Below are 14836 nucleotides of genomic sequence, written 5' to 3' on the forward strand. Positions count from 1 at the left end.
ATGTCTCTAGATGTTTCTAGATGTTTCTCTACTACCCTTCGGTTAAAAAGCCAAAAAGATGAATTAATGATCTGAAAAGAAAATGGAGACGCTCAATTATTTTTCTTTTTTTTTTTCTTCAGACGTGGTTGAGATAGCGGTGTACCGCAACGAGGTGTTCTGTCTCCATGGTGACGGCCGCTTGTCCCACCTCTCGCTGTTGTCTGTGGAGCGGTGTGTCGACAGGCTGCTACGCAGGGAGGCGTGGTCTCTAGCGGCCACGGTCTGTGTGATGTTCCAGCATGCGATCGCCCCCAGCAAGGTGAGACTCGTATTACTGCGGGTCTTATGCAGCTTATAGTTCGAATCAAGAGTTAGACTCTTTATTACGTTGTATTTATTTATTTATTTTTCAGCTGGTTTCACAATGCCAAAATGTCAAACTAACAAAAAGTTCCTAAACAAAACCACATATCCATGCAAGCATTTATTTATTGGACAAAAAAAAATGCTCATGTTAAATCCATGTATGATTATCATGAAGCATCACTTGTGTGTCCCAAACTTCATATTCCTTTCGCTATTGGTCTTCCAACCACATGCAGGAGGAACCGGCCTCTCAGAGCCGGCCCGCCCATTAGGCAGAATTAGGCCTTGATCTACCACATTCATAGACTCTAACTGCTTTAGCACCTATTGACGATAGTGTCTTCCTTACAGAGGGCTTTTTGTTAAGAGCCCAGACACGCAGTCTGAAAAGTTAACACGCATCCCTTGCGGTACCGTTTTGGAAACATGGTGACTATATCTTTCATGTCAGCCAGGAAATATATATATTTTATAAATGGTTAAATTGGTACACATCTTAGGGTTAGTGTTTCCCCACACGGCCATATCTTCATGTTAAAGCGTTTACTGACAGACGGGAGACAAACGAGACCACCTGGGATAATTATCTAATCTAACCTGCTCTGAACACCTGTGTGTGAATTTAACTCAGGAAGTGTAGTTTAGTAGGATGGAGGCTCCATAGCTGTATGGATCTGTAACTGCTGTAGGGAGAAGGCAGAATGGCTGAGAGATGCAGGGAGGAGGCAGAATGGCTGAGAGATGCAGGGAGGAGGCAGAATGGCTGAGAGCTGCAGGGAGAAGGCAGAATGGCTGAGAGATGCAGGGAGAAGGCAGAATGGCTGAGAGATGCAGGGAGAAGGCAGAATGGCTGAGAGATGCAGGGAGAAGGCAGAATGGCTGAGAGATGCAGGGAGAAGGCAGAATGGCTGAGAGATGCAGGGAGATGCAGGGAGATGCAGGGATAAGGCAGAATGGCTGAGAGCTGCAGGGAGATGCAGGGAGAAGGCAGAATGGCTGAGAGCTGCAGGGAGATGCAGGGAGATGGCTGAGAGCTGCAGGGAGAAGGCAGAATGGCTGAGAGCTGCAGGGAGATGGCTGAGAGCTGCAGGGAGAAGGCAGAATGGCTGAGAGCTGCAGGGAGATGGCAGAATGGCTGAGAGATGCAGGGAGAAGGCAGAATGGCTGAGAGATGCAGGGAGAAGGCAGAATGGCTGAGAGATGCAGGGATAAGGCAGAATGGCTGAGAGCTGCAGGGAGATGCAGGGAGATGCAGGGATAAGGCAGAATGGCTGAGAGCTGCAGGGAGATGCAGGGAGAAGGCAGAATGGCTGAGAGCTGCAGGGAGATGCAGGGAGATGGCTGAGAGCTGCAGGGAGATGGCTGAGAGCTGCAGGGAGAAGGCAGAATGGCTGAGAGCTGCAGGGAGATGGCTGAGAGCTGCAGGGAGATGGCTGAGAGCTGCAGGGAGAAGGCAGAATGGCTGAGAGCTGCAGGGAGAAGGCAGAATGGCTGAGAGCTGCAGGGAGAAGGCAGAATGGCATTAGCCCACGCCAATGGAGACAGCTAGTTCCACATACATGTCACTACCTACACACCACCACCAGTAGGTCACATGTCAGTACCTACACACAGCCAGTAGGTCACACGTCACTACCTACACACCACCAGTAGGTCACATGTCACTACCTACACACCACCAGTAGGTCACATGTCACTACATACACACCACCAGTAGGTCACACGTCACTACCTACACACCACCAGTAGGTCACATGTCACTACCTACACACCACCAGTAGGTCACATGTCACTACCTACACACCACCAGTAGGTCACATGTCATTACCTACACACCACCAGTAGGTCACATGTCACTACATACACACCACCAGTAGGTCACACGTCACTACCTACACACAGCCAGTAGGTCACATGTCACTACCTACACACCACCAGTAGGTCACATGTCACTACCTACACACCACCAGTAGGTCACATGTCACTACCTACACACCACCAGTAGGTCACACGTCACTACCTACACACCACCAGTAGGTCACATGTCACTACCTACACACCACCAGTAGGTCAAAAGTCACTACCTACACACAGCCAGTAGGTCACATGTCACTACCTACACACCACCAGTAGGTCACACGTCACTACCTACACACCACCAGTAGGTCACATGTCACTACCTACACACCACCAGTAGGTCACATGTCACTACCTACACACCACCAGTAGGTCACATGTCACTACCTACACACCACCAGTAGGTCACACGTCAGTACACACAACCAGTAGGTCACACGTCACTACCTACAACCAACCAGTAGGTCACACGCTCATGGCTCTGTATAATACTGTACGTTTCCTTGAATTTGTTCTGGACCTGGGGGCTATGAAAAGACCCCTGGTGGCATGTCTGGTGGGGTAAGTGTGTGTGTCAGAGCTGTGTGTAAGTTGACTATGCAAACCATTTTGAATTTTCAACACAATGTTTCTTGTAAAAACAAGAAGTGATGCAGTCAGTCTCTCCTCAACTCTTAGCCAAGAGAGACTGGCATAGTATTAATATCAGCTCTCTGATTACAATGAAGAGCAAGACGTGCTGCTCTGTTCTGGGCCAGCTGCAGCGTAACTAGGTCTTTCCTTGCAGCACGCAACCACACGACTGGACAATAATCAAGATTAAACTAGAGGCTGCAGGACTTGCTTTGTGTGATGTCAAAAAAGCAGAGCATCTCTTAATTACGGCTAGACCTCTCCCTATCTTTACAACCATTGTATCTATATGTTTTGACCATGACAGTTTACAATCTAAGGTAACACCAAGTAATTTAGTCTCCTCAACTTGTTCCACAGCCACACTATTCATTACCAGCTTCAGCTGAGGTCTAGAACTTAAGGAATGATTTGTATATCCGCCGTGCTCATTTGTTTACCGTTCCCAGGCCAGGAAGTCGATTCCCATCGACCGACTGGATCACCTGAGGTCACAGCTCAGTGTGACCACTCACCTAGATCTGATTGGCCAGCTGGAGGAAGTGGTCGCCAAGCTGGAGCCTCTAGACTCCGCCTCCAGCAGTCGCAGGAGCAGCATCTCCTCTCATGTGAGTCTGTCCGGAGGTGCAGTTTGTCCCTATCAGGACACAGTAGTTCTCAACTATTAAAGGTAGTTGACGAGATGTTCAGTATAACTTCATTTGTATAGTGTCTACATAAAGACACTTTTATAACCCATACACAACACATACATACATAACAAGCAGTGCGGGACGTAAGCCTTTATGTCCTTATGAATGTGTTATGAAGTCTTTGTTGGTACCCTCAATCTATTCTTTATTCAGGAGAGCTTCAACGTCCTGGACTGTGGCATCTACCGTGTCATTAGCCGGCGAGGCAGCCAATCAGACGAGGAGACCAGCTCCCTGGTCAGCCAATCGATGCTTGAGGAGGAGCGGTTGAAGGAGTTTAGCTTCGTTCAGGAGGAGGAGCAGCAGCAGGGGGCGGAGCATGGTAAGAGACAGGTGAAAGGTCTGTTTAATAACCCACCAATACCAGCCCTGAGGAAGTTCTCTAAACAAAATGGGGGAGGGAAATACCAATGTTTTGTAGCATTACGGTGGCGCGATTTCATTTTGTACGGCGAAGTCAAATGTGAATGAAACTACTGTATAATAAACCCTTAATAGCATTACGGAGCAGACCCTTTTTTTTCAATGTCAGACTAAAATAACATACCCAAATCTAACTGCCGGTAGCTCAGACAACTGAAGCAAAGATATGCGTATTATTGATACTATTTGAAAGGAAAACACTTTGAAGTTTGTGGAAATGTGTAATTAATGTAGGAGAATATAACACAATAGATCTGGTAAAAGATAATACAAGCGCCTCCAACAACACATAAAACATCATATAATTCTGCCCCACAAAAATTATGACAAATGCTTTTAACTAGTGGGATAATGGGCTTTTTTAGGGTGAGTGGTGCTGATGCTGCCCTGTGGTAAGCAGTGCCCACTTCGTCAAAGGCAGGGGCGTTAAATATGTTGCTTGTCCATTCCCAGCATGCCTCTCTCCAGGGTGCTGTTGGAGAGGCTCAATGTAGCAGATATAAGCTAATGGTATAGATAATATAACACATTAGATCTGGTCAAATATAATACAAACAAAAAAACATGCGTTTTCTTATTTTTTTGGGGGGGGCGTCTTCGGCGTCGTCTTTGAAATGCAAGAGAAAGGCCAGACAGTGATGTGGGATTCTAGGTGCAATTTAGACGTTGTCCGCAAGATGGCAGTTGTGTCTGTGCAAAGTTTCAGACTGATCCATTGAAGAATTACATCACTACACAATATTTTGTCAGCCAGGTGTACTTCACGAGTCTGCCCAAATGTCCCGAATTGGTCAATTGATACATTTTCAAGTACATAACTACAGAGAACATACAAAAATGCTATGGTAATAAAAAAATATATAAGTTTACACACTCCCAGGAATGTCATACATGATAGATAATTAGCTTCCCTACAGAAAAAACACTAACCTTTACACATCAAGATGGCCGGGCGGGTGTGGAGCCAGAGACAGCAGCGGGGTCAAACTGTAGAACCCAGTTCCTACATTTGAATATAAAAATGGATTTCATCAAATAAAACTACGCTACATTTTATCTCAGGATGACAAATCAGAGCAAGATTACTGAATGTAAGTTCATTATTTACCTTCAGAGGTGAATGTATCAAACCAGTGTCCGTGATAAAAGGTGTTTTGTTGTTGTGCACTCTCTCCTCAAACAATAGCATGGTCTTTGTTCACTGCAGTTAGATTAACAAGAAGTTAAACTTTCTACCCATATAAGTCTTTCCCGCAAAGTTGGCTGTTTACAACGTCCTTCTAGTCACATTATCGCATATTGAACAACAACTGTCCCGGTTTAGGGACACCGATTCAGTAGTATCATCCTCTACATATTACCACATCATTTTTTGGGGGTGTTTATTGTCATCTTATTTATATTTTTGGGGGCCAGTGGTTTTGTGCACTTTTTTTACAGCATCGGCTGCTTGCGTTCTCTCCTCTCATCCTCCCTCTCATCCTCCCTCTCCTCTCATCCTCCCTCTCCTCTCATCCTCCATCCCTCCATCCTTTCTTCCTCCAGATCCCCAGAGCGGTGGTAGTTTGGAGGTTACTGAACCCAGCGCTAACCACCAGTTCCACCTCCCCCTGTCATTCCGCCCCAAACACTCCCGCATCGCCCTGCAGGCCGTCAGAGACAGGTGATACATCCATCTACAGAGCCTAAAGAAGCCTCTGTGACGTGATACTGAATATATATCTTTTTTTTAGTCCAATGCTATGGTATATTCATTTAGCTTAGCCTTTATTTAACCAGGATGAAAATCCTTAGAGGTTAAAAACCTATTTTCTGAGGCCCGAGGTCGACTTATGAATCATCAACTGATAGCCTACACGTTCTTGATAGGTGACATGCGTCATTCTTTGTGTAGAAATCTTGCGGTGGCTAGTAATGAACATAATCAATATAGATATCTCTAGTTAGTCCTTTGTGAAAATAAGTCCTTTACTAACAGGTTGTATGTGGACTGAAAGAGAAGTGAAAGTCGTCATTTTAAATTAACTTTGCTTCAAGGTGAAACCAAAGGAAATGCAGCTGTTCTCTCTGATAGGTGGAAAAGGGAAGTAACCCTGACAACCACATTTTAAATAACCGTTTTTATTCAAGACCTACATTCACTGCCTTTCGTCTACAGATGCATTCGGTACGTTTCACTTCACTTACGATTTCAATTCAGATTCCACATTATCACGCTGTTTGTATTGTTTGTGACTGAGGTGGTGTTGACAGTTCCTCTGGTCTTAGTGTCTGTAGTTACATGTGACTGAGGTGGTGTCGACCGTTCCTCTGGTCTTAGTGTCTGTAGTTACATGTGACTGAGGTGGTGTCGACAGTTCCTCTGGTCTTAGTGTCTGTAGTTACATGTGACTGAGGTGGTGTTGACAGTTCCTCTGGTCTTAGTGTCTGTAGTTACATGTGGCTGAGGTGGTGTTGACAGTTCCTCTGGTCTTAGTGTCTGTAGTTACATGTGACTGAGGTGGTGTTGACAGTTCCTCTGGTCTTAGTGTCTGTAGTTACATGTGACTGAGGTGGTGTTGACAGTTCCTCTGGTTGTGTCTGTAGTTACATGTGACTGAGGTGGTGTTGACAGTTCCTCTGGTCTTAGTGTCTGTAGTTACATGTGACTGAGGTGGTGTTGACAGTTCCTCTGGTCTTAGTGTCTGTAGTTACATGTGACTGAGGTGGTGTTGACAGTTCCTCTGGTCTTAGTGTCTGTAGTTACATGTGACTGAGGTGGTGTTGACAGTTCCTCTGGTCTTAGTGTCTGTAGTTACATGTGACTGAGGTGGTGTTGACAGTTCCTCTGGTTGTGTCTGTAGTTACATGTGACTGAGGTGGTGTTGACAGTTCCTCTGGTATTAGTGTCTGTAGTTACATGTGACTGAGGTGGTGTTGACAGTTCCTCTGGTTGTGTCTGTAGTTACATGTGACTGAGGTGGTGTTGACAGTTCCTCTGGTTGTGTCTGTAGTTACATGTGACTGAGGTGGTGTTGACAGTTCCTCTGGTCTTAGTGTCTGTAGTTACATGTGACTGAGGTGGTGTTGACAGTTCCTCTGGTCTTAGTGTCTGTAGTTACATGTGACTGAGGTGGTGTTGACAGTTCCTCTGGTCTTAGTGTCTGTAGTTACATGTGGCTGAGGTGGTGTTGACAGTTCCTCTGGTCTTAGTGTCTGTAGTTACATGTGACTGAGGTGATGTTGACAGTTCCTCTGGTCTTAGTGTTTGTAGTTACATGTGACTGAGGTGATGTTGACAGTTCCTCTGGTCTTAGTGTCTGTAGTTACATGTGGCTGAGGTGGTGTTGACAGTTCCTCTGGTCTTAGTGTCTGTAGTTACATGTGACTGAGGTGGTGTTGACAGTTCCTCTGGTCTTAGTGTCTGTAGTTACATGTGACTGAGGTGGTGTTGACAGTTCCTCTGGTCTTAGTGTCTGTAGTTACATGTGACTGAGGTGGTGTTGACAGTTCCTCTGGTCTTAGTGTCTGTAGTTACATGTGACTGAGGTGGTGTTGACAGTTCCTCTGGTCTTAGTGTCTGTAGTTACATGTGACTGAGGTGATGTTGACAGTTCCTCTGGTCTTAGTGTCTGTAGTTACATGTGACTGAGGTGGTGTTGACAGTTCCTCTGGTCTTAGTGTCTGTAGTTACATGTGACTGAGGTGGTGTTGACAGTTCCTCTGGTTGTGTCTGTAGTTACATGTGACTGAGGTGGTGTTGACAGTTCCTCTGGTATTAGTGTCTGTAGTTACATGTGACTGAGGTGGTGTTGACAGTTCCTCTGGTCTTAGTGTCTGTAGTTACATGTGACTGAGGTGGTGTCGACCGTTACTCTGGTCTTAGTGGCAGTGGTTACATGTGACTGTGTCACTGACTGTACCAGGGTATATTTTTCTAAACAGTGTTGCCATGTCTTGGTGGTCAGGTAAAGTCAAGATAGTTTTATATTTTAATTTTTTTAATTTAACTATGCAAGTCAGTTAAGAACAAATTCTTATTTACAATGACGGCCTACCAAAAGGCAAAAGGCCTCCTAAGGGGGGACGAGGGCTGGGATTAAAATGTTTAAATATACGACACACATCACAACAAGAGAGACACCACAACACTACATAAAGACCTAAGATAACAAAATAGCAAGTCAGCAACACATGACAACACAGCATGGTAGCAACACCACATGACAACAACATGGTAGCAACACCACATGACAACAACATGGTAGCAACACCACATGACAACAACATGGTAGCAACACCACATGACAACAACATGGTAGCAACACCACATAACAACAACATGGTAGCAACACCACATGACAACAACATGGTAGCAACACCACATAACAACAACATGGTGGAAACACCACATAACAACAACATGGTAGCAACACCACATAACAACAACATGGTAGCAACACCACATAACAACAACATGGTAGCAACACCACATAACAACAACATGGTAGCAACACAACATAGTAGAAACACCACATAACAACAACATGGTGGCAACACCACATAACAACAACATGGTGGCAACACCACATAACAACAACATGGTAGCAACACAACATAACAACAACATGGTGGCAACACCACATAACAACAACATGGTAGCAACACCACATAACAACAACATGGTAGGAACACCACATAACAACAACATGGTAGCAACACCACATAACAACAACATGGTAGCAACACCACATAACAACAACATGGTAGTAACACCACATGGTAGCAACACCACATAACAACAACATGGTAGCAACACCACATAACAACAACATGGTAGCAACACCACATGACAACAACATGGTAGGAACACCACATAACAACAACATGGTAGCAACACCACATAACAACAACATGGTAGCAACACAACATGGTAGCAACACCACATAACAACAACATGGTAGCAACACCACATAACAACAACATGGTAGCAACACCACATAACAACAACATGGTGGCAACACCACATAACAACAACATGGTGGCAACACCACATAACAACAACATGGTAGCAACACCACATAACAACAACATGGTAGCAACACCACATAACAACAACATGGTAGTAACACCACATAACAACAACATGGTAGAAACACCACATAACAACAACATGGTAGCAACACCACATAACAACAACATGGTAGCAACACCACATAACAACAACATGGTAGCAACACCACATAACAACAACATGGTAGTAACACCACATAACAACAACATGGTAGAAACACCACATAACAACAACATGGTAGGAACACCACATAACAACAACATGGTAGCAACACCACATAACAACAACATGGTAGCAACACCACATAACAACAACATGGTAGCAACACAACATAACAACAACATGGTGGAAACACAACATAACAACAACATGGTAGCAACACCACATAACAACAACATGGTAGCAACACCACATAACAACAACATGGTGGAAACACAACATAACAACAACATGGTGGCAACACCACATAACAACAACATGGTAGCAACACCACATAACAACAACATGGTAGCAACACCACATAACAACAACATGGTAGCAACACCACATAACAACAACATGGTGGCAACACCACATAACAACAACATGGTGGCAACACCACATAACAACAACATGGTATCAACACCACATAACAACAACATGGTGGAAACACCACATGACAACAACATGGTAACAACACCACATAACAACAACATGGTAGCAACACCACATAACAACAACATGGTGGAAACACCACATAACAACAACATGGTAGCAACACCACATAACAACAACATGGTAGCAACACCACATAACAACAACATGGTAGCAACACCACATAACAACAACATGGTGGAAACACCACATAACAACAACATGGAACCAACACCACATGGCAGCAGCACAACATGGTGGAACCACAAAACACGGTACCTCCATTATTGGGCACAGACAACAGCACAAAGGGCAAGAAGGTAGAGACACTTTAAACTGTCGTATGGTTTTGTCTGTTTATTCTTTACTTACAGTCTACAGATGTGACCTGTAGGAAAGATAAAGATGTGTATATATATATATATTTCTAAAATGTTTACTGGGTCTATGCCATAAGTGAGTCCGTAGATAAGCCACTACTTCAGACAAGAGGACAGTGGCATTTCAGAGTGGGCTGGTGTCACAGCAGAGCTTTCTACTACAGCCTGGATGCTAACTGTCCTACGTGTCTTTTGCTCAGTGTCTCCAGTTTTGTGAAGAAGACTACTGAGAAGATCAACACTCTCCAGATGAACTCTGACCTTTGGCCACGTCCCCCTGACCCGAAGGACGGGGGTCAAGGACATGTGGAGGCCGTAGCTACCACCGTACCGTTCCCAGAGGACGTTGACCACGAGTGAGTTGAGATATTGGCTTGCTTTTTTCCCCTTCTTGTACTGATCTCTACTATTGATTCTATAGTCTATATTCTATAGTCTTTAGTCTATAGTCTGTATTCTATAGTCTATTGATTCTATAGTCTATATTCTATAGTCTTTAGTCTATATTCTGTATTCTATAGTCTATTGGTTCTATAGTCTATATTCTATAGTCTTTATTCTATAGTCTGTATTCTATAGTCTATTGGTTCTATAGTCTATATTCTATAGTCTTTATTCTATAGTCTGTATTCTATAGTCTATTGGTTCTATAGTCTATATTCTATAGTCTTTATTCTATAGTCTGTATTCTATAGTCTATTGGTTCTATAGTCTATATTCTATAGTCTTTATTCTATAGTCTGTATTCTATAGTCTATTGGTTCTATAGTCTATATTCTATAGTCTTTATTCTATAGTCTGTATTCTATAGTCTATTGGTTCTATAGTCTATATTCTATAGTCTTTATTCTATAGTCTGTATTCTATAGTCTATTGGTTCTATAGTCTATATTCTATAGTCTTTATTCTATAGTCTATATTCTATAGTCTGTCTTGGACAGCTTTAGCGATGTCCATTCAGTAGGAAGCTGTCTTCATTTTCAAAGCAAAGAAATGCACCTGCAGCCAGACCAAATGATTGTCTTCCCTTCCCTATCCTCCCTTGTATTGTGTTTTACCCAGGGAGTGTCTGGACCAAGGAAATGCAGAGACTGATCTACAGGACCTGATAACAGCTACAGAGAAAGGACTGTGAGTACAGAGCAACACTACAACCCTGTTTATTATACGTGACTATACAGGACATGGTAACCCTCTAGGACATGGTAACCCTCTAGGACATGGTAACCCTCTAGGACATGGTAACCCTCTAGGACATGGTAACCTTCTAGGACATGGTAACCCTGGATACATACCCCTCTAGGACATGGTAACCTTCTAGGACATGGTAACCCAAGATACATACCCCTCTAGGACATGGTAACCTTCTAGGACATGGTAACCCTAGATACATACCCCTCTAGGACATGGTAACCCTGGATACATACCCCTCTAGGACATGGTAACCCTGGATACATACCCCTCTAGGACATGGTAACCCTGGATACATACCCCTCTAGGACATGGTAACCCTGGATACATACCCCTCTAGGACATGGTAACCCAGGATACATACCCCTCTAGGACATGGTAACCCTGGATACATACCCCTCTAGGACATGGTAACCCTATAGCCCTCTAGGACATGGTAACCCTAGATACATACCCCTCTAGGACATGGTAACCCTAGACACATACCCCTCTTGGACATGGTAACCCTAGATACATACCCCTCTAGGACATGGTAACCCCATACCCCTCTAGGACATGGTAACCCTATAGCCCTCTAGGACATGGTAACCCTAGATACATACCCCTCTAGGACATGGTAACCCTAGATACATACCCCTCTAGGACATGGTAACCCTATACCCCTCTAGGACATGGTAACCCTATACCCCTCTAGGACATGGTAACCCTATACCCCTCTAGGACATGGTAACCCCATACCCCTCTAGGACATGGTAACCCCATACCCCTCTAGGACATGGTAACCCCATAGCCCTCTAGGACATGGTAACCCTAGATACATACCCCTCTAGGACATGGTAACCCTGGATACATAGCCCTCTAGGACATGGTAACCCTATACCCCTCTAGGACATGGTAACCCTAGATACATACCCCTCTAGGACATGGTAACCCCATACCCCTCTAGGACATGGTAACCCTAGATACATACCCCTCTAGGACATGGTAACCCCATACCCCTCTAGGACATGGTAACCCTAGATACATAGCCCTCTAGGACATGGTAACCCTATACCCCTCTAGGACATGGTAACCCTAGATACATACCCCTCTAGGACATGGTAACCCTATACCCCTCTAGGACATGGTAACCCTAGATACATACCCCTCTAGGACATGGTAACCCTGGATACATACCCCTCTAGGACATGATAACCCTAGATACATACCCCTCTAGGACATGGTAACCCTAGATACATACCCCTCTAGGACATGGTAACCCTGGATACATACCCCTCTAGGACATGGTAACCCTAGATACATACCCCTCTAGGACATGGTAACCCTATAGCCCTCTAGGACATGGTAACCCTGGATACATACCCCTCTAGGACATGATAACCCTAGATACATACCCCTCTAGGACATGGTAACCCTATAGCCCTCTAGGACATGGTAACCCTAGATACATACCCCTCTAGGACATGGTAACCCTGGATACATACCCCTCTAGGACATGGTAACCCTAGATACATACCCCTCTAGGACATGGTAACCCTAGATACATACCCCTCTAGGACATGGTAACCCTAGATACATACCCCTCTAGGACGGCAGGCAGCCTAGTGGTTAGAGCGTTGGACCAGTAACCGAATGGTTGCTAGATCGAATCCTCGTGTTCACAAGGTAAAAATCAATCTGTCGTTCTGCCCCTGAACAAGGCAGTTAAACCCAATGTTCCCCGGGTAGGCCGGCGTTGTAAATAGAACTTGTTCTTAACTGACTTGCCTAAATTGCCAAATCAAAGATGTATAGCTAATCTGATTTATGACTTTTATTGTACCCATCTTAGCTCTCAGATCCAGGATCCCTTGGTTCTGTTGGACCCAGCCTGTCTAATAGAAACTCTACAGGAGTGGATTCCTGTGTTGGAGAGGGTTCTAGGTCCTGAGCTGGATCTAGGTCTGGGAAAGCAGAGCCCAGCTGGTGAGGGTCACCCCGGTGTGAAGGAGACGGAAGATGCTGCAAACTCTCCAGAGAATGTTCAGTCTGAGATCCCCTCGAGCTCTCCTGAGGAACTGACAAAGGACGGCCAGGAGGAAGGGAGGACAGGAGAGGATTCCCCACAGCAAAATGGAGGACAAGAGGACCAGAGGGAGGCTCAGGACTCCCACAGACCTGACAAGGCCTCCACTGAAGAGAACCTGAGGGTGTGGTCCCCCAAACCTCTACCCCCAGACCTCCAGGCTCACCTTACCCAGCTGGCCACTCTGTACCTGGAGCTGGCCTATTTTGGGGACCCTGTTGTCCAGAAAGAGAGGGGTGTAGTAGGGGTCAATGCATTCTTGAGACGGTTCTTCTTCCTTCTGGACCAGGAGCGGGTGAGGAGGATGTGTCTACTCGGCTACGGGGACCAGCCTGAGGTCCACACCTCCTTCATGGAGGCCATGCTAGGTGTGTACCATGGACAGTTTCTATGAAACACACACACACACACGTTCACTATTAAAAGGGCTTTTCTCCCCTGCCAGAGCTAACCCAGTCCAGTAAGGTGGTAGAGGTGATCCAGAAAGGAGACCTGCTCAAATCTCTACGCTGTCTCAGAGAACTACAACCCTGGAGCGCTCCGATGCTCCTCGCTCACCTGCACAGGTAGATAAGCCCTCCTCCCCTCTGCTCCCACCTCCCCTCTCCTCTCTCTCCCTCACCTCTCCTCCTCCCCCCTCTTTCCCTCTCTCTCTCCTCCCTCCCCTCTACTTTCTCCTCCCTCCCATCTCTACTCTCTCCCCTCTTTCCCTCTCCTCTCTCCTCCCTCCTCCCCTCTCCCGCCTCTCTCCTCACTTCTCCCCTCCTTCCTCTCTCCCAGTCAACCGCAGCTTCACCTAGCTTTAACAGTCAACCACTAGCTTTAACAGTCAACCACTAGCTTTAACAGTCAACCACTAGCTTTAACAGTCAACCACTAGCTTTAACAGTCAACCACTAGCTTTAACAGTCAACCACTAGCTTTAACAGTCAACCACTAGCTTTAACAGTCAACCACTAGCTTTAACAGTCAACCACTAGCTTTAACAGTCAACCACTAGCTTTAACAGTCAACCACTAGCTTTAACAGTCAACCACTAGCTTTAACAGTCAACCACTAGCTTTAACAGTCAACCACTAGCTTTAACAGTCAACCACTAGCTTTAACAGTCAACCACTAGCTTCACCTTTAACAGTCAACGGCAGCTTCAAATCACCCTACCAGTCAACCGCAGCTTCAAATCACCCTACCAGTCAACCGCAGCTTCAAATCACCCTACCAGTCAACCGCAGCTTCACCTATTTTTAACAGTCAACCGCAGCTTCACCTCGCTTTGACAGTCAACCATTAGCTTCAACAGTCAACCACAGCTTCACCTTGCTCAGACAGTCAACCGCAGCTTCACCTTGCTCAGACAGTCAACCGCAGCTTCACCTTGCTCAGACAGTCAACCACAGCTTCACCTATTTTTAACAGTCAACCGCAGCTTCACCTTGCTCAGACAGTCAACCGCAGCTTCACCTTGCTCAGACAGTCAACCGCAGCTTCACCTTGCTCAGACAGTCAACCGCAGCTTCACCTTGCTCAGACAGTCAACCGCAGCTTCACCTTGCTCAGACAG

General features: G+C 45.4%; 1 protein-coding gene across 1 annotated transcript in view; it reads left to right on the forward strand.

Moving 5' to 3' along the window:
- hps5 (HPS5 biogenesis of lysosomal organelles complex 2 subunit 2) overlaps positions 1-14836 on the forward strand; it is a 38111-nt gene that overhangs the window by 13733 nt on the left and 9542 nt on the right. The window contains exons 9-16 of the mRNA XM_055924353.1: positions 123-301; positions 3288-3446; positions 3684-3852; positions 5499-5616; positions 10220-10375; positions 11082-11150; positions 13042-13643; positions 13721-13841. Of these exons, the coding sequence (XP_055780328.1) occupies positions 123-301; positions 3288-3446; positions 3684-3852; positions 5499-5616; positions 10220-10375; positions 11082-11150; positions 13042-13643; positions 13721-13841 (1573 nt within the window). The remainder of the gene's footprint in view (positions 1-122; positions 302-3287; positions 3447-3683; positions 3853-5498; positions 5617-10219; positions 10376-11081; positions 11151-13041; positions 13644-13720; positions 13842-14836) is intronic.

The sequence above is a fragment of the Salvelinus fontinalis genome, chromosome 5 (genome assembly GCF_029448725.1).
Source record: "Salvelinus fontinalis isolate EN_2023a chromosome 5, ASM2944872v1, whole genome shotgun sequence".
NCBI classification, from domain to species: Eukaryota; Metazoa; Chordata; class Actinopteri; order Salmoniformes; family Salmonidae; genus Salvelinus; species Salvelinus fontinalis.